Source organism: Ictidomys tridecemlineatus, chromosome 1 (assembly GCF_052094955.1).
Source record: "Ictidomys tridecemlineatus isolate mIctTri1 chromosome 1, mIctTri1.hap1, whole genome shotgun sequence".
In the NCBI taxonomy this organism is placed as follows: Eukaryota; Metazoa; Chordata; class Mammalia; order Rodentia; family Sciuridae; genus Ictidomys; species Ictidomys tridecemlineatus.
This window is the reverse complement of record NC_135477.1, coordinates 177,904,099-177,924,274: the sequence shown is the minus strand read 5'-3', so window position 1 is coordinate 177,924,274 and position 20,176 is coordinate 177,904,099. Positions and strand designations below refer to the sequence as shown.

The 20,176-nt window shown below is 42.3% G+C and overlaps 1 protein-coding gene across 18 annotated transcripts in view; it reads right to left on the bottom strand.

Annotated features, from left to right (window-relative positions):
• The window catches only part of Tenm2 (teneurin transmembrane protein 2), a 2,558,256-nt gene that overhangs the window by 334,322 nt on the left and 2,203,758 nt on the right, over positions 1–20,176 (bottom strand). For 16 of the 18 annotated variants that reach the window (XM_078052148.1, XM_078052158.1, XM_078052210.1 and 13 more), the window contains one exon: positions 5,126–5,335. The exons of the other annotated variants lie outside the window; for them this stretch is intronic. In XM_078052148.1, coding sequence (XP_077908274.1) covers positions 5,126–5,335 — 210 coding nt within the window. The remainder of the gene's footprint in view (positions 1–5,125; positions 5,336–20,176) is intronic. 18 annotated transcript variants of the gene reach the window in all.

Sequence of the window (20,176 nt, the reverse complement as noted above, 5' to 3'; positions counted from 1 at the left end):
TGGAATTCTTCAGTTTTCCATTTTTTTTTCACATCACACATGTTGAAAACTAGTAAATTAATAAAAGGAAGATGATTATTGGAGACGTTCATTCACTCATTTATTCAAGAAATGCTCTCAGAGCATCTACTATGAGTCTGCCACCAGGGACACTGCAGTGGGAGTCTCTGAAGAATGGAGAGAAGCTAAGAGGACAAAGAATAGACTATGAAGAGCAGAATAAGAAGATCAAGTGAGGAGCATGGGGAGAGGTGGGCTAAACAACCCCACCATGTACAGTGACTTCTGGGATGCAAAAGCGAGAAGGAAATCATTAATATGCATAGTATTTGCTGCGAGCATTTCAGGAAATCCCAAATTAAATCAAATTACAATGGGCATATCTACTTAGAAAACCAAGATAATTTATAACATGTCGAGAATTTCTTTCTCCAATCTAAGATATACACAGATAAAATTTTCATTAACTTATAAAACCTCCCCCTCTGTGGGGCTGTCTCCCTTTTTCATTCCATGTCCAGCCCCATGGGTAGCAGGAGGGGCATGAAAGAGACCATCCAGAAGAGGCACATTCACCTTCATGCCTGACCCTCAGTCCTCACCTCTACAGGACTATCAAGACAAATGTATAACGTAGGCCATCAGCTCTGAGCCTCAGTCTTCTAACTTCCCCAATATGTAGTATGAGCAATGATATTTACCACTTATTACCTATAGGACATGCAGTTCCCAGGGTCCTTTAGTGAATTAAGGTTATCTATGGATCAAACCAAATTTTGTCCTTGGACTGTGTGTGTGTGTGTGTGTGTGTGTGTGTGTGTGTGTGTGTGTGGTGCTGGGGATCGAACCCAAGGCCTTGTGCATGTGAGGCAAGCACTCTACCAACTGAGCTATATCCTCAGCCCTGGACTGTGTAATTTTTGAGCATTCACAGAACTGTTTTTAAATGGAAAGTGCACTATGCCTTATAGAATACTTAGGGGAAGTAACAGGAAATCTGAGAGGAAGTTGTGTGTGTGTTGCTGAGAATGTAGTCACGGGGAGTGCACACGTGACCTCCTTAATGAGAAATTTCTTTCTGCCATTATTGTGAAAATTTCCTTGAAGCAGTTGATCTGTTTTTATCTTTGAGTATTATGCATCTTGTTTATTATCTGTATCCTTTTTTCCTTTGGTTGCTAGGGAGCTTAGAATCAGGTTTTCTAAAAAATCTATCTTAAATAATGGAACAGGAATTTATGTGGATGAGTATGTATGTATCCTTTTTTCACCAAGATTTTTCCTTTACCCTTCTTGTGTCATCTGATTACATTTTAAGATATTTCTTTTAAACAATTGTTTTCAACTGTCATAAATTATACAGGGTAGTGCAAGAAAATGAATGAATGAATGAATGAATGAATGACTAAAATTCTTGGGTTTTATGATGCCAGATAAAAAAGACAATCACTAATTTAGGCAACTGAATTCCTGGACTAACTGTAGGCAGTTTGAGGCATGCTGATTTTGTTGTACTATATTCATTTTAAATTAATCAAGTCTTTGCCTTTTGAAAAAGGATAGGGGCAGCTTTAACATGCTCAGTGACAAACTAAAACTCTGGTTGGGACATCTTTTCCACAGAGGATTTAAAGAAAGGGTCTTAGCAGAGGCATCCTGCTTATGACTCTTGTGTAGAGTTGATGTTGCGAGTGAATTTAGACTTTATAGGAAAGGAAAACTCACCCTTCTATGGAGAAGAGGGAGGCTAATGCTTTCAGATTATAATGTGGCTGCTGGTATGTTTTATGCTGCATGCTGATAGCAGAGTACAAACTCTATTCTGATTTGAAAGGCAGTCTCATTCTTCCATCTGCAGGAACCTCCATTACACTGCTGCTGGGATCCAGATTTTTTCCCAGGTGACTTATTTCATAGGATTTGAAATTATTCTTTTGTATACAAGAAACATCTTCAGAGCTAGCCTGCTCTGGCAGAAGGTCAGATCGCAGGTGATGCAGATGGGCCTCCTACTGGAGCTCAGCTACCTGGGAGCAAATGCTTGAGGGGGAGGAAAAGACCATTTTTAATTTTTTTTTGCAAGTATCTCACTATCTGTACCTGGGCATCTGCTTGGTTGGTGTATATTGAGGTTAGCACAATTTGACTGCAGAGGTGACGAGGTTTTAGTACTGTCCACTAAAGAAGGCGCTACCGTCATAGAAAAAAGATGGTCAAATCATAAAGGTGCAACTTGGCTGTTACTTTCATGTTGGGCAAAAGCATTTCAGTGCCTGTATTTTAGGTCCAGTTTGTCTCCAGAAAAGCATCTCCATGGGCAGGAAATATGTTCAGTGACTCTCCTAATAATGGGCTTCACCAATGTCAAATAATAACAACAAGAGGAGAGCAGGAAATAGATTTTACTGTCATGTATGAGCAGAATGTGCTAGAAGGTGTTTCATATCATCTAGGAAAAAGAAAAAGACCAACTGCTACCTGATCTTCAGAATACAAGGTCATTGCTGAGGAATCAACTTAAAAACACTCCGTTTAATTAACCAGCTAAATGTAACACATGCAAACACATAGGTGCTTTGTTGATGCTTTGACATCTCCTGAAAAATTCAGCCCCTTTCATCAAACTCAATTCCAAACACTCAGGCACTAGCTCTGCACTCTGCATCTTCTATGTCAAACTCTATTTTCAATCCTTTATGTCAAATTTAAATTCATGGCAACTGCATTCCAATCTTGATAGAATCCCCAATTTGCCCTGGACCCCAAATCCATTCCACAAGAACACACGCACACGCACACACACTTGCTCAAATTCGATTTGCTCTCATTTTAGCTAAGCCGGAGTCAAGAATTTTGAATGACTGTTGGTCGGCCAGAGCTCTCATGCCCATGTCATGTAACTTCTCACTGAAAACAACAGTATTGAATAATTGGGTCTTTGCCCCTCTGTTGAAGAAATCATATCAGCAAGGTCTTGTTTGGCAAGAAAATGGACCTTCACATTTTTCTGTGGTATTTTCTCCTTATACTAAAGCTAAAATCACTATCAGTCTTAAGTGAACTGAACAAATTGGTGTCAGTGATGAAAAATGGATAAGTTTGACTCTGAACACACAGATCTGTTGTGTCCACCAAAATGAGGTCTTGATTAGGCATAAAGCCAACCAAAATACCCAATCAACAACTGGCAATCTTCTATACTGTCCAAAAGAAAAGAAGTCACTCACTGGGTTATCACAAAGAAAACATTCTAGATGGCCCAGAGATATGAACTGACCTCTCTTATGGAAATCATCTTTGCTTGGGTATCCATATATGCATAAAAGGATGTAGTTTTTAAAAGCTCATTTTCTCCTTAATAATTGTCTGTTTTTAAAAAGCTATCAGCAGGTGCACCTCATTTCAAAAGCCTCTTGTCCTTCATAATACAATATTCATCACGATTACATAGTATGAAATAAAAAGCAGCAAAACATAAGCGAGGGTAGTTCAATTAAATGCAACATAATCTCTGCAGCAAAAAAAAAAAAAAGACTCTGTAGCTAAAATCAGGTTCCAATGAAAGAAAAAAGGGAATATATTTCCACATATTTTTAATTATATAGAATTTCCTCAAACATGATTTTTCATAATATATTCCATTAAGTTAACATCATATTTGAAGAAAGAGCATTTTCCGATTTCATTTTAAGCCTGATTTTGAGCAATTACAGTGTCATTGTTCCGCGGTAGAAAGGTTGAATTCATTTACTGTGTGGTTATGCTAGTTATGATTGATGTCTCTTCTCCAAATGATAAACCAATCACCCCAATGATGTAATGTCATTTTAAGAGTGCCATAATCACATTTCTCTCAAACTAGAAGCTCTGATGAGTTCTAATAAAGATTTATGGTAGATTAAAGGCCTTCATAATATCAACAATGGATTGCTCATTTGATGAGAGATTTGATTAGGTAATTTTTTTTTTGAAAAAGAATATGAGTTTACTAAATATATCAGGCCTGGCTTTGAAGAAGGGCATGGGCCATCCTAAGTAGCAGTCCATCATTCCATCCACAAAATGAATCATCTTAAATGTGCTTAGGAGGTCCTTCCTAAATTGGAGAGGCTGAGGCCAGTGGTAGCATATACTCACGTATAGAGCCAAAACACAATCTCACGGAGGACCATTTTTGGAGTGGAAAGCTTTCTATTCTTTACTATGGCATATGGTAGTGAACGTCATGAGAGTTTGATTGAGAAGACAATCCCAAGAGCAACTCACTTCTTCCAGTCTCTCTTTGGGCTATGGAAGAGCCCACTCTCAGTATGACCCACTCCTACTTTGATATGTTCATAAGAACATTTCACCAAAAGGAGAAACGTCAATAAGCTCCGACTATAGCTGGTCCCAGAACAATTCCACCTCAGATTTTGTGACTGCGAATTAAATCGGGAGTCACAAAATCCTCCAAGTGGGGCAGAACCTTGTATCCAGTTCCTCTGCTCTTGTGAATGTGAAAACCAAAATGAGAACTATGGATTCCGAGCCAGTATTCACCATAGTACCACACGATCAGCTTGTTAAATTCCAGAGAAGTGGCACAAGCAGAGGGTCATAGGAGAGGTCACACCCCAAACACTTTGGACTTGGCAAGACATTCAGTATTCATGTCAAGGGAACACATTTTAATCGCAAAATCATCTAAAACAAGCAAGGAGGAAGAAGTCAGAAGTCAGCTATCAAAAAACAAGGAATCTGAGATGCACACAAACTGGGCATGTGAGGGCGTCCAGGGTCAATCGGCTATGACCAGAATCACAGTAATACAAAATTCAATATTCCAGTGTCTCTCTGCACTTCACCTTGGAGACGAGCATGCTCTCACATGGAACCATGGGCAAATTCCTGCCAGCGAAGGAGGCCCGAAGCCTATCGGGATAAGGAAAGCCTCTTTGGCAACGACAACCTTCAACGAATGCATCTTGGAACTGTCATGCCACAGAATGACAAATGCATTTCACCTTGATGATCCCCACCCCACCTTCTCCACAGCCCTTGCTTCGTAGTTGTCATTTTGCTGGAGGATCAAGAATGTCACGCACAAAACAGCACACATCCAGACACCACACAGTTTCCTTACCACTGCCGGAGGCTTGCTGGGGCCCTGAGCATGCTCTGAGCAGGTATGAATTGGGGGAGAATTCCTCATCGGGGTTGGTGTCCATGATCTGATGGGAGGTGTTGCTGTCTAGCAATGGCATCTGGCAGCTAACTGGTGGAGGATTATGGGAGCTAGGCAGCTGAGCAGATGGGAGGAGGCTAGACGAGGATGTAGGTGGGATGGGACGACCTGGGAGAGAGGACAGAGGGGTCAAAGGTCAGCAATGAGTGTCATGAGAGCATCCCAAGAAAGTCACATTGCAACCAGCTCACAATACAAATATATATTATATATATATATATATATATATATTTTAATGAAATGCTCCAGATGTGTTTTATTAAAGGGTGGTTTGATGTTTCTCCAACAGTCCATATTCATTCCATAGAGAGTTATATATTTCAGAAAAAGGCTATAACCAATCTACTCTTCATTGTCCCCACTCCTTCTCCATGGTGGCTGGAATGGCATCTCATAGACATGAGTGACACACCATTGCTCCCTGGCCTAGCACCCCGCAGTGGCTTCCCATAATAAATTATTATTTATTATTTATTCCCAGAATAAATCGGAAATCTTGTCTACGCTGGCTCACAGCTGTTTCTCCCACCTCACCTCAAATAGTGGCTAGCCACTCTTCACCTCACTCCACATTCTCCAGCCAGTGGGGCCATCTTTATTTCTGTTGCTTGAACATGCCAAGTCATCCTACCTTCAGAGTCCTCCTGCTCCCTGTACCATCTATGTGGAACACACCGTCGATGTCCCTACCACCTGACTAGTATTCACAAGCCTGCTTCTGTTCTTCACCAAACCTTCTACATGTGTCTTCCTGAGTGTTCCCAGCCTGCCTGCTCTGACCTCTCAGCCTGTTTCAGTTTCTCCGAAGCCCTTATCACCACCTGCAGGTAGGCATCATGTCCATGTTATTCAGCCCTGCCTCCCCAACAGCTTCCTAAAGATGATCATCTGCTGAATATATGAACACATAAAATAAAGCAGGCTGAAACCAGATCCATTATCTTGGGGGAGAAGTGAAAAGGAGGTGAAAAGAGTGGCATATTTACATTCCCAAGAGTTGGCCAGTGCCCGCACTCTGCACCACGTGTGTTTTTTGGACACCGTGGGGGAAGGCCTATGAAGACAAGCACAGCCACCTCACACCATGAGGAGAAGCAGCCAGGTCCGGCAGAAAGTGGGCAGTGACTCAGAGCTGCCCTTGGGTTGAGAAGTTCTCCTCCCACATGGCAGGACCGCAACTTCTCTTCCACAGGGCAGGGAGCTCCTGGCAGCCAAATTGCTGAGAGAAGCACATCAGCATGCATAGGTTCACCTACTTCACCCTTACATCTTGGGGTCTTTGCAATTGCTGGCCTGCTGGCTTGTTCATTTGGGAAGCTCAGGAAAATGAGCCAAGAAGAGCAGCCCATGAGATACGCCCTCAGGCTGGGAATGTACAGGGAAAAGGGCAGGATGTTGGGAAAGTGAACTGGAGAATCAGGTTAGTGTCTCAACTCAGTGTCTGAGCCTGAAGAAGTGCTGTTTTTGGAGGGGAGAACTTACGTACAGGCACATCCAAACCATTACTCACCAGTAATCAGTATTGGTTACTGTTTTTATAACTGCATTTCCCGGTTGATTATTCAGCACATTAAATGCTAGTGGTGCATGATTTTGGTTCAATGAAATATATGTGCACTTTGCTAGATGCTGAGGATTCGAAAATAGGCAAGCCATCATCCTTGCCCTCAGGGAGCTCACAGTCTTGTGAGGGGACAGATGGGAAAAATATGTCATTTTAGCACCATATGATAAATAATAGGATGGTGGCAAGTTATGGTATGGTGTTGTGGGGACAGAGAAAACGGACATGGGCTCCAGCTGGGTGAGGTTGCGGTGGCAGGAAGAGTGTAAAGGCTTCTTACAAAAAGTGATGCCTGACCAAATCCCTGAAGAAGAAAAAGGGGATTTTCTGGTGACAAAATAGAATGGACAATGGTATAGAGATATGGAACCACTAGCCTGTTACCTTTTCTGAGATGGAAGGTAAGATTCCCTTAAAATTCCAATGTAGGCCACCCCTGCCCAGTAACACAACAAAGTAGATCAATAGAGAAATGAAGTTTGATTTGAAAAATTCAATTCACTCATATCTGTTTGGGAGCAATAGAAAGCATGACACTTTTGCCAGGGGCTCTGGCAAAGGTAGCCCAAACACACTGGAGTTTCATCAGAATTATTCAGAGCTGAGTTGGAGTCAGTGATAAGATTTAATCACTACCTTCTCCCATAGATCTTCTAACAATAACGACCATCATTAGTATTTCAACTGTGAATATGTCTTGTGCAATGACTATGTGCCACTCAGTATGGTAGTTTCTTTACATTTCCACCTCACTTAATCCTCAGAATAATCCCATGAAGTGAGAATTAGTATATATTCCCATAGAAAGAGATGATGGCACATTCCCATTTTGCAGATGGGGAAACTGAGGCACAAAGAGATTAAATTGAGTGACAGGGGCCGGGAGTCAAACTTGGGCTTACGTTTTTACAAAATTCACCCACCATTACTCCACACAGTGTTTGTCTAAATAGCATGCTACCAGAAAAGGAAGAAAGTGACATAAAAGGAGAGAGATTTATGAGAGATCAGGTTTCCAGGTTCTCACCCCCCAATCCCAAGGCATTCTTGAGATTTTAAGCAAGAAACATTTCTTTGAATAACCCTTCCTAGCAGTGATCATCTGACAGGGTTCAAGGTTTTTATTTATTTATTTATTTATTTATTTTTTCAATTTCGTTATGAAGTTCAAAGTAGCTCCTTTGCCAGTCTCCACCTTCTTCCAGGCTCCTGCATGTGCTGGGCCCCTGACAGGTACTGTGAAGTCACTGTTGATGTCCACTTAGCAGCGAGGCACTAGTGGGAGCAGATTTTAAGTCACAATCAATAGACTTTAAAGTTTGTGCTATTGAGGCATATCTGAAACTGCATGTCGAAGAACAAGGATGGCTGGAAGCCAATTTTTAAATTCCTTTGAGGGACTGAGGTGGAACTGAAGTTCAAGTGCAATTTTCCAGGAGCTTGATATGATAGTTTCTGTGAAATCATTCTTTACATGAACTTTTTGAAATTTTGCTCAGCATGAATTCATTTCATATGGTACAAGACAGAAACGCTTTTTAATTTATACAAATACAGTCAAACGAAGAAGAGCCACGCCACAATGAGAGCCGGGACTGAGAACAGGCACCTGGAACTGCTGGAGTCTCGTTATTTCCCGGTCCCCGTTAATTCTGAGCCTTAGTGGCTCCTTCAGGGCCGCTTACTGGGATCTACCATGATGGAAAATTCTGTCCCCAGGTTGCCTCCAATCCAGAGGGATGCTGATCTCTATTTGTTCTCTCATTTTTTAATTTTGTGCACATAGACTACATCTCCCACCTTCCTGACTACTCCAATTGTCAGAGACCATCTGTGTAGACATAAGAAGGTTTCAAAGTACAGGGGAGAAAGTTGGAACTTTGTGGACCATGGCTTACAGAAATACACAGTGTGGCATGGGCAGGTCAATAGGCCACATGTGCTATCCTACCCGGTTCCCGCTTTATGTACTTCCAGAACCCCTTCAACCCCCAAACAATTTTGGAAGTTTCATTTTAAATCGGTAGAGTCCTCAGCCAATGCCCAGAAAACTAGCAACAGGAAACATGCAAAGGCAGCGACATGTCATTCATTAACTCATATGGTCTCGTGTGCACATGTTTCCAACAGCCCCATATGAATCAAAGACTCACTAATTATCTGTGAGCCTGGATTGGCCACAACCTGAAACATGGGGATTCTAGTTCAAATTGTGCTAACTGGTCTGTTTCCAAATGAAGAAATATTGTGGTAGTTTTAACTCATGAAAAATTATCTGATCAAAGGACCTAGACCCAGACACGGCATTCCATGCTAATTCTGATAGATGGTTGGGAATGCTGTGTTGAGAAGGATTCTGAAGATGCCTTCAATTCAATGGGAACAGAAACATCATCAGTTAGAAAACTCACAGACACAGTCAGGGGGAGAGAACCAACACATAGTGCCATCTGTCATCTACACTACGGGTCTTCACTCAGTCCATTTCAGTTATTCCTGAAAACTTCATCATGAACCATCTGATGTTGAAGTGGTGTTGCTCCCCCATTGTCTCCATTGGGTGCCATTAACTCTTTACTTGGATTTGAATTTGGAGCTCATTCCACAGGACTAAAGGGCCATAGTCTCTTCTCCTTCCCCCAAAGCATGAAATACCAATAGTGGAATTTCTGCTCTGGCCAAATTCTTTTAATATATTGTCAGAGAGCTTGATGGAGATCAACTCCCCAAATTCACTTAAAACAACTTGTTCTTTCTCGTTGAAAAGATCAATAGTAAGCAGGTACTGAAGCATTCTATGTAGGCAATACAAAATTGATTTATGCAGTGATGGGGTGTCAGGATATTTGGTTGAGCAGAGACGAATGCTCAGATAGTAAAACAAAACACAATAGGACAAAACCCAGAACCAGAAATACTGCCTCCAAAGCGTAAGTGAGCCACCTGATTACCAGTTATGAACAGAGCATGATCTTGCCTTCCACAAAGGACTGAATTTATACTTCACAAATTTAATAATCACTTTTTTTTTTACTAAGTGTGTACTAATTTTCCTCCTCATTTAAAGGTAAAGAAGATGGGACTTTGATGACTACTTTCCCACACCTTCAGTTAGTAAATAGCAGAGTTGGGGTTGAGACCCGCGTGGTGTAACCCCAAAGCCCAAATTCTGGACGGTTCAATCTCTACTTCCCATATTGGACAAGAGTGCTTGCTAAAAAATGAACCAGATATAAATTCCAAACTCATTGGTCTTTTTGTGGAATGTACCACAGAGCCCCTGCCAGAGGGGGTAATTAATTAGAGGCAGAAGCTAGGTTCCTGGGAAACAGCAAAGTGGACAACTCCACAGAACAAGTGATTTGTAGGAGACAAGGACATTCTTGAGTCAAAAACTGAAATCCTTTGGGGCACCTTATGCTCAAGAACTTAATAAAAAATATAGCTTTGTGTTCAAGTTGAGTCTTGTACAGGTCTGTATGAACACAGGCAAATGGTTGGCTGGAGGCTTAAACATGCTCATGATATTTCCCAATTCTACATTACTTCAGATGTTGGACTAACGTATGCATTTTGCCCCCCAAACATATGACGTTTTTTGTGAAACCTCTATTTTTTTGCATCTATTTTATTGGTACACTATAGTTGTACAGAATGGTAGAATTTATTATTACTCTAAATATATGCACACAACATAACAACAAAATTTGGCCAGTATCATTTCCCAGTATTTCCATTTTCCTTCTCTCCTCCCTATCCCTGGTCCTTTCCTCTATCTTCTGAACTCTCTTGGATTTTCATGACATCGCTGCTCCTCCCTAACCTTTCGCTTCCTATTTGCTCTCTAACTTCTACATGTAAGAAAAAAAACATGTGAACCTTGACCTTCTGAATTTGGCTTATTTTGCTTAATATAAAGGGCTAAGGATACAGCCCAGTGGTACAGCACTTGCCTAGCATGTGGAAAGCCCATGAGAAAACTTTATGAAGTAAATTGTATAGTACAATCCCATTTGAAGGAGTTAAAGAGTAAGAAACATTTATAGTATTTTTAGGTAATAAAAATACTCCTGGTATGAGAGATGTGGCCCTCCTTTTGTTTGCATTCAGTGGGATTTCTGGTTTTGGATGTGGTTCCACCTGCCACCAAATTTTATAAACATGCTATTCAGGAAAGTGTGTCAGATGGTTCAATTCTGCCTCATTCTGCACTTGGAACTTGGGGAGGGCTGTGTGACAGCGCTTTCCATGAAGGTACAGAGGCATGGAGCCCACTGCAGAGGCACAAGGCACCTTTCCCAGCAACTCTACCCAGAAGCCCTGCCTCCTGCGGTCCTATTCTCCATCACTGGGAAGGTGGATGAAGCCACGGTGCAGCTGCTCAGCCTGTTTTGCTCCTTAAACACCAGCCTTGGTTATTTTATTTATGGCCATCCACATGATCACAACACTGTCAGTTGCTCAGTGAGTACTGGGGACTCCCAAGGGGCAGGATTTGTACTGCCACAAACTACAAAGGACTCCTCTTAGACCTGAAGTGCAACAGGCCTTGCACTTCAGTCATCTGTTAGTTGGTTACATCATGCCAACCAACCTATTCTCATTTCCTACTCTGCCCCTGAATCAAATCCCTGGCTCCAATGGATGTCATCACACAACTGCTTTTTGCAAATATTTATTTCTACCTTTGTGCTTCCCTTATTTCTGTCCTTGTAATATATAACCCATTCCTGAGTTTTGTCTGTTCTCCAAAGCCCAAGGGAGGGATGGAGATGGTACTTGCTTTGGAGCCAGGCAGAGCGAGCTTTGTCTTGTACTTTTACCTGTGTGTTCCAGCAACTTCGTTCACCCCTCTGATGATATGTGAAGAGTGGAGATATGACCTGTAAGGTCCATGGAACTGTGCTTTACACAACTAGGAACAAGGGACTGGATGGAGCTAGAGAGACTCGAAGCTGATTGGTTCCAGTTGGCTCACAAGCACCTACTGTGGATGCATTGTGCCACAGTTTCCTTTCTTTCTCCTGGAGGGTGATTCTGGGAGATGGTGAAGCAGGATTACCTATAGTCATTTTGCTAATCCAGGGGAGGATCTGCCTGAGAATGGAGTCAGCAAGAAGCAGAGGTGTAAGATGAAGGGAGTCGCTCCTGAGGGCCCTCAGCCAGGCCTGGAACACCCCTGCCCTTGAATGTTTCAATATATGAATTAATTTATTCCCCAGCCTACCCTCTTTTGATTTTATTTAAAGCCTACTTGAGTTGTTTTCTTTCACTTAGAACCAGTATCATCCTGCCTAAAATGGATCGCCCAGCCCAAAGGGAAAAACGACTTGCTTGACCTCCCAGTTACTTAGTAGAAGAACTAGAAACAGATTCCAGGCATTCTGCCTCCAAAATAAAATCTGCATGTTGTTAAAGTGGACTCCCTTCCGGTTAAATAAGGAGAAATCAAATAGGGGGCCCCAGAAACATCATTTGCGGTGGGAAGTATCTGTTCTATTTATAAAAATATTGTGGGTATGAAAGAGTGAGGAAGAGACGCAGACAGGTACAGTCTACCCAGTGCCCATCAAGCATGTGCCATAGCAGTTTTTTAACCTCAGCATTGAAGAGAAACTCCAAGCAGCCTCCAATGATTATTGAGGCTTTATAGAACTACCCTCATTTAGTAGTACTCAATTTTTTTGCCTACATCTTAAAATCTTTTCAAAAGAACAAAGATATCAGTTTCGATCAAAACTGGAGGGTGAATAATATAGCATCTTAAAATGAAAATATAGATATGTATATATATTTATATATTTTTTATTTCTTATATTTACATCGATGTTACATGTTTTTGTAGATGTTTCCTCCTGGTAGCAGGCTGCTAAATACTTAATGCTAATTTTAGGCCAGATCAGGCATTCTCAGCTGGGGTACTTTTGCTCCTGGGGGAAAGTTGGCAATGTCTGGAGATATTTTGTTGTAATGATGGTGGGGAAGGAGAGTATGGTGTCACCAATATCTAGTGGGTAGAGGCCAGGGATATTTTAAAACCTTACAATTCAAGGGATGGTCTCCCACAACGGAAAATGGTTAGCATGTCAATAATGCTGGGTCGGATTCACCATGGGTGAGCAGGTATGTGGGCTTGGATAGAATCTTTGGGACGTGGTCAATTTTTAAGCAGTTTTTTTTCCCTTCCCAGTTGGTAATAATTGGATAGAAGTGAAAGATTTAGCCAAGCCATCTTTTCTCCCACTCACCCCATGGAAGTGTCAAGCAAATACATTTACATGACCACTGGGAATTGAAGTTAGAGGTAAATTTTGCTTAAAAGAGTCCCTATCGTCACTGAGCAAAGATGCAGTGTGCCTTCCTACAGAGGTAGGAGAACACTCTTTGAGTTGAGCAGCCTTTATAGAGGTGGAAGATTTGAGGGACAATGTCCCCACAGTTTCAGGTAATTGACCCCTACCTAAGGAGTATTCACTATGACCCCTTATGTCTTCTCAATGAGGCAATGTCCACCTACCTGGATTTGTCCCATTCCACATAACCCCATGTGAAGTTTTAATTGTTGCAGCAGTACACCTAATTGCCCTCTTCACTCATACTTCAGTGAACTCACTAAAGCCCAGTTAAGCATTTTTGTGAAAACAAATCGTTTTCAGATGGCCCTGGCAAAACTATCCTGCTTGTGCACCAGCTATTATACATAATTTATTGGAAGGGCGGCGTGCAGTTGGACGTGCCCCAGTTAAAGGGCTTCGTGCAGGAACTCAAGCATGAACCGTCTTCACAGTTTGGGGCTCTGTGCGTTTGGGTGTCATTACTCTATCTCACCAACAGCTTGCATGTTTATATATCACATCTTCCTGGCAGCCTTGCACTTTGGAAGGTGTCAGATATATATCAGGCTGTAGATGGGGAGTAGAGCTTACTTTTGAAATAATATGGTTTTCATAATTTCCTGATGCCCGTTCTTGCACAATCATGAGGCGAGGTGCAGTGAATCCACACAGGCACCTCTTCCGAGGACTTGGAGCCTTACCTACAACAACACGATTGTTTACCAACAGGCAATGACTCACTCCTCAAATGCTTTCTGCAGAGTAATTCTGGAACTTGCCATGTGCACCTCACTTAGAGACATCTCCCACAACCCCTAGGAGGAGATAGCCTTGCCATTTTGGTGGATCAGTGCCATTCAGCAGAACTTTCTGTGTGATGGGCATGATCCATGTTTGTGATAATCAGTCACATGGCTACCAAGCACTTGAAATGTGATTAGTACCAATGAGGAACTAGACTTTTACTTTTATGGGATTTTAACTACTTAAATTTAAATAGCACACGGGGTTAGTGGCTACCATATTGGATAGTAGTCTAGGCACTGTTTTACTCTGGATCTTAAGGGTTCCCAAAGGCCCACATATTAAAAACTTGGTCCCAGCTTGATGCTGTTGAGAGGTGAAAGAACACTTAGGAGACAAGGCCTACCGGGAGGTCTTTAGGACAATGGGGGTGTGTCCTTGAAGGGGATGGTGAGACTTCAGTCTCTGAATGTTTCTCTCCTTTGCTTCCTGGTTATGAGGTGAGTGGCTTTGCTCTGCCATGTGCTCCTCCCTCAACATGGACCTCACCATGGACTGAAGTCAATGAAACCAATCACTGATGGACTAAAACCTCCCAAACTGTGAGCCAAAATAAACTTTTTTTCTTTATAAGTGGATGATCTCGATTATTTGTTATAGCAGCAAAAGCTGTCCAACATGCTATGGTTCTGGGACCCTTCCCTCCTACGTCTCACCCCGTACAAAGCCAACATATCTCTGATTGCACAAATGTGTTCATGTCATGCTTCTTCTCTCAACCATCCCAAGACTTCTTCCTGCCTATGTAACATGGTTCTAACTTCTTCATGGTAATTACCTCTTGCCAGACTCCCTTGTTACCTACACTCTAACCACATCAAAGTGACTGTATATGGAATATATATCTTTCCCTCCTTATGTCTCTCCCTTCTGTCAACCTCCTGCTGAAAACCTCCTTAGGACTCTGTAACCACCTTTTTTTACATCTTTTCTGCTCACTTCACCTGCTTCTATCGTTGTTCGTGGTGTATGTCAGCTTGGAGATTTGTCTAAATGTTTGGCTCATTCACGAGTGACCTAGGGTAGAGATGTGGATCATACGTCTTTGTATCCTAGCACCCAGCACAGAACTTGTACACAATAAACACCACCGTGATTGGATGATGATAACAATTTGGTCCACGGATACATCTGGATATACATCAATGCTCTTGACATTGACCTCACTGTTGGGTGCTGTGTGGCTATGTTCGATTTCAGGTGCCTCTTAATGGGCAAGTATCTGATTTTAAATGTGTGTTGCTTTTATAATATCAAGAAGCTTAGACTTTGAAATCATTACTTCATTTGGTGCTCAAACAAAGAATGGACAGTCTATAACAAGTTTGTAGAAAATACTATTGTATATATTAAGAGAGAATATGTTACCTTCCAAGGTTGCACTTTTACAGGGTATTTTCATGGGTGGTGGTGTGACCACATTTCTGTTCTTGGCTCGTCTTCGGACTTTAGAACTAACTCCAGTGTTAGATATGATCTATTGTAATTATTAAAGCTCCTTGCCCTGAGGAACTACAGGGAACAGTGACCCAGCTCCATCCAGGTGTAGAAGATGAAAGTTGTAAGTGTGTAGGCAAATTGGTTGCTCACTGAGCTAAGCTGCCCCTGTCCTGCAACATGCAGTGGACATACAGGGCTGTTTTCTTGACCTCCTAGAATCTACTTCACACTGTCACTGGCAAAAGGGGTTAGTTTGTGGGAAAAATTTTGGAGGAAGATTTAAAAAAAAAAAACTCAATGAACATGCTACAACTTAATTTTCAAAGTCTCCTTTAGAACACTTATCTCCCATGATGCAAGGAATCTGTCTTACATATTTTTACTTCCAGTTCTTGCAGTTTCTGGTACATGAAAATAACAGTATTGCCCATTACTAAGATTGATGATGGTCTCATGATAGGCAGGGCATTATTTCCAAACCCTTTACATATATTTTTTATATTTAATCTCAAGAAACTGTTGAGGCAGGTAATATTATCCCATTTTAAAAACAAGCCTACTGAACTGCAGGGGTGTAAGTTCATTGGGAGGAAGATTTTTAACTCGGGCATTCTGGCTGCAGAGTTCATACCACACAGGAAATGACAAGAGAATTGAATTAATCTTTGTAAAGACAAAGTAGCAACTGCTGGCAAGACAATGTGATGGACACTGAGACCAATTTCAAGTTCAAATCTTGGTTCTACCACTAATGTGTTGGGGGACTCTGGTCAAGAGACTTCACTTTTCTGTGCTCAACGGTCTGATAAACAAAATGTGTAGAAACGTACTCCACTAGTTACTTCAAGTATTAACTAAGACATTTATGTAAACTTTCTGAAGTAAATGGTGAGAATTATTATCATGTGTAAAAAGGGTAAGAGATAGGTGCCCTTTTCCACTTCTAGAACCTTTTGAGGGTTAAATGATGGTGTATACAAAAGTGCACTGCAAACTTTAAATTGTCCTACAAATGGCAATAGCTCTCATTGCTGTTATTGGAAGCATTTCTTTTCAAAGGCATTTTCAGCAGATAGCAAACAGTTCTCAACTGTGAGTCTGTGTTTTGCTATGTGCTTCAGGGACAGCTAAGATAAAATATGAGCTCGGGGCAGCAGACATGCCAACTATTTCATCTCTGCTGCCCACTCTCCTGCAGCCTGCCCATTCCTCATTGAATGGCCCTCAGGAAGATTCTAAGGATTAGATACTTCAGAATCTACCCACCAATAAAAAGGGAGAAAACCCAGCTGGGCGTGAAGGTGTGCACCTGTAATCCTAGCAGCTAGGGAGGCTGAGGCAGGAAGATCATGAGTTCAAAGCCAGCCTCAGAAAAAGTGAGGCACTAAGCAACTCAGTGAGACCCTGTCTCTAAATAAAATAAAAAAAATGTGCTGGGGATGTGGCTTAAGTACCCCTGAGTTCAATCCCCAGTAATCCCCCTGCCCCACACAAAAAAGGTGGAAGATCCATCCCTTGAAGATATAGAAACACTCTGAAAAATCTCAGCCACAATGAAGTACATAGTGCTACACAGTGCAGTGAACAGGACTCATGTCATTTCCTGAGGGTTCACGACATATTCAGCATATGCTTAGTGCACTTCACTAGTGGGAATTTATGTAAGCCTTCTATCAGTATGACCTGGCAGTCTCTCTTATTGTCTCCATGTTACACATGAGTAAACTGAGGTTTGTAGAGATCAAGGGGCTGGACCAAGGTCATACAGGAAGTACTGGGCTAAGCCAAGATGCTAATTCAGATTGCTCTGATGAAGCATCGAGTAGCCACACAGAGCCATTGCAATGCTGGAGAGGTAAAGAGAGAGGAGTAACAGATTCTGTCTAGGGTACAGCAGGGAGGCTCACTACAGAGGACAGCAGTGTGAAGGTGGCTGGACAGTGTGTTGTGACCTCTCTTCTCCAGCTTTAAATTTCCACAGTCTCTGAATGTTACTCTGTCTACATGACAAGTGAGAAGATCAATAACAGGGCCAGGCTAATGCAGGAGGCTATGTCCCAGTAGAAACGGACAGCCTGATTGGGACCTTCCCTACTTTCTCTAAGCCTGACTTACTTTTTTCATGAAGGTCAGAAGGAAACTTCAGATTTCTTTCCCCAAGCCCTGCAGAGCCAGGTGTTTGCAGGGTACCCTTCCCTGAAGCCTCACTCTGAAACCTTCCAAAGGAAAACCAGGCATCAATACAGACATCTGGAGACATGGAAAACAACCTCAGAGACAAGAGGACACTCTAAGGGAGGAGGAGGAGAACTACCACAGCAACCAAGAGCATGGTGATCATGTCAACCTGTGCACCAGCCATGTGGTTACTCAGCCCTAGCCTGGGTGTCAAGTGACAGATTTGCATATGAAATGGCACACTGCTTGGTATTGGTGGAAACGATGCAGACAAAGAGACATGTTGGAGACCTTCCATGACATCCAGGCAGCCCAGCAGTCCACTAGATGATGGAAATGCTTTCAGTTCAGTTCACAAGAAGCTGTTGTTTTGGACGTGTGTGTACAGATGGGGACACACACACACACACACACACACCCTAAATTGACCAAAGTCAGCAAAATTAATATGCACCCACAGGGCACTGTTGGCCAATTCTCTATTTTCATAAATAATACCTTCCTCGCCTTTTACAAGCCTGTTTGAAGACCCGCAGTGCATCCTGGCTACAATTCAAAGCCCATCTAATGAAAGTACCTCCACTGTCAGCAATGTTAATGTCACTTTAAAGAGTGTGAAATGTTGCTAAATGTGTCAGGAAACAATTAGATAACATAAGAGGCATGTTTTCTCAGTGCACAGAGAAATATATTATGCAGGCAGGAGATAAACGCAAAGTTTTCTGAGCTCCAGCCGATTCAGCACTCTCCCTCTCTCTCTCTTTTTAATCCAACAGAGAAATTGTTTGGCAAGAGTAAGCCCTGTTTCAAATACTTGGAGAAGGGAGAAAGGCCTGCTTTGCCTCTGACTGCTGTCGCTTGAGCCCTGTGCTATCAGGCTCAGCGAGATGCAAACAGTCTTCCACTCAAATTAAATGTGTGCCCTCCTAATTAGCATTATAAATATAGGTTTCTCTGAGCCAGAGTTGATAAAATTACAGTGCTGGGCTGGAAGGGAACCGGCAGCTCTCCCATGCCGAAACAATGGCCAGGGCATTTGCATGGTTAGAACAATGCCCCGGGAGCCTGCCCCTATCTTCAGAGGTCAGCCTGGGAAAAGAAGGTAAATGCCAAGCGGGCTGACATTAGGACAGGCATCCGGGCCCAGATGCAATCTGTTCTTTGAATGTGACGATACAAAGCTTGGCTCCTGAGCTCAGGGGAGACTGGCTCTCAACGCAAAAGCTTCTTTGTAGAGTTTTTGTCATCTCTGCCACCTGTGGGGTTCCAAATGGGGACTGAAACCACAGGCGAGGGCTGGCTAAATCAGATGTCCCTCTGCTCTGGCCCCTAGCACCGCTCTCCATGGTTCTGAAACATCAATGTACACCAGGGAGCTTTGTCCTCTTCAGCTCCCCCTGTCCCGCCCCGACCCCAGTCTTGGGATGCATCTGCCTAATATCTGGGGGGAATTTTGAATCAGGCAAGGGAAGGGATTGGAGAAGAGAGAAAGGAAGGAGGGAGTAAATAGAGACACGGGCTGAGATTCTGCAACAGACACAGCCATGGCGTGATTGTCAGGGGGTGAAAAAGGGAAAGGATTTGTTTTGACACTGTTTTCAAGTAATCATAGCTGCCAAGAAAGAAGCAACTACCAAACAGGGTTGAGGAGAGCAAGGAATTTGCGTGTCAGCTGGCGCAATGACGTGCCACTGCAATCATGAGCAAACAGGTTTGCGTGGGCAACTAGCAAACCCCGCCGTGGCAGAGGCGACGTGACTGAAGTGTCAGCGCTGGTTAACATGTGCAAAAATGCCTAGGCTTTCCCTTTTCTTACACTAACATGCGGCATGGCCCAGATGCAGAGCAAAGACAATTGTGACTAGTAGCTCACACTAGTTTCACCATTCATATAGTTGTGCTATATTCATTATGTCTTGGAATTTGGAGCTAAGGTAGATCGGCTGCCCAGGCCCTTTGCGGTGCTTCTCTTTAGAATAGGTTTCTAGTTAGCGATCACTCTCTTCCTGAGATTAATGACAGTTACAGAACAACCTATTCAAAGTCAATGAAAATTGGGGAAAAATTCTAGCAAATACTAGCTCTAGAAGGAAACTTAGAAAATATTATCTAATTGAATGCTTTGCTCTGTTGATGAGAAAACTGTGGTTCAGGAAGAAAGCATGGCTTTCCCAGTACACCCCGCAAGTTAGAGAATTGAGTCTATGACCACCCACTGCTAAATAACACTCCTGTCCAATATTCAAGTTGGGGGACAAGCAGAAAACTCAAAGTTCAAACTAGAATGAAGAAAGTCTGATCTCGTGATAAATCAAATTAACGAACTTTAAGTCTACAATTTTAATACAGAATGTGTACAACAGGTAGTCCCTCCCAAAACACTACATAAACTTAGCCTCTTATTTTCTAAACTGTATTTTTGAAATACTAGGTTTTCTCAAAATGCAAACGTGTGTTCCAGGAAAGAAGGGTTTCATGATCAAATACTTCACGCAATCTGAAATGGCATAAGCGTGGCCAGATCATAGGAGGGACCCAATGTACCCCATGCTGATCTGAGCATCTCTGGATTAGTCAGTTCAATTCATTCTAGGCTGATAACTTTAGGGTCTAGTTGAGACACCAAGT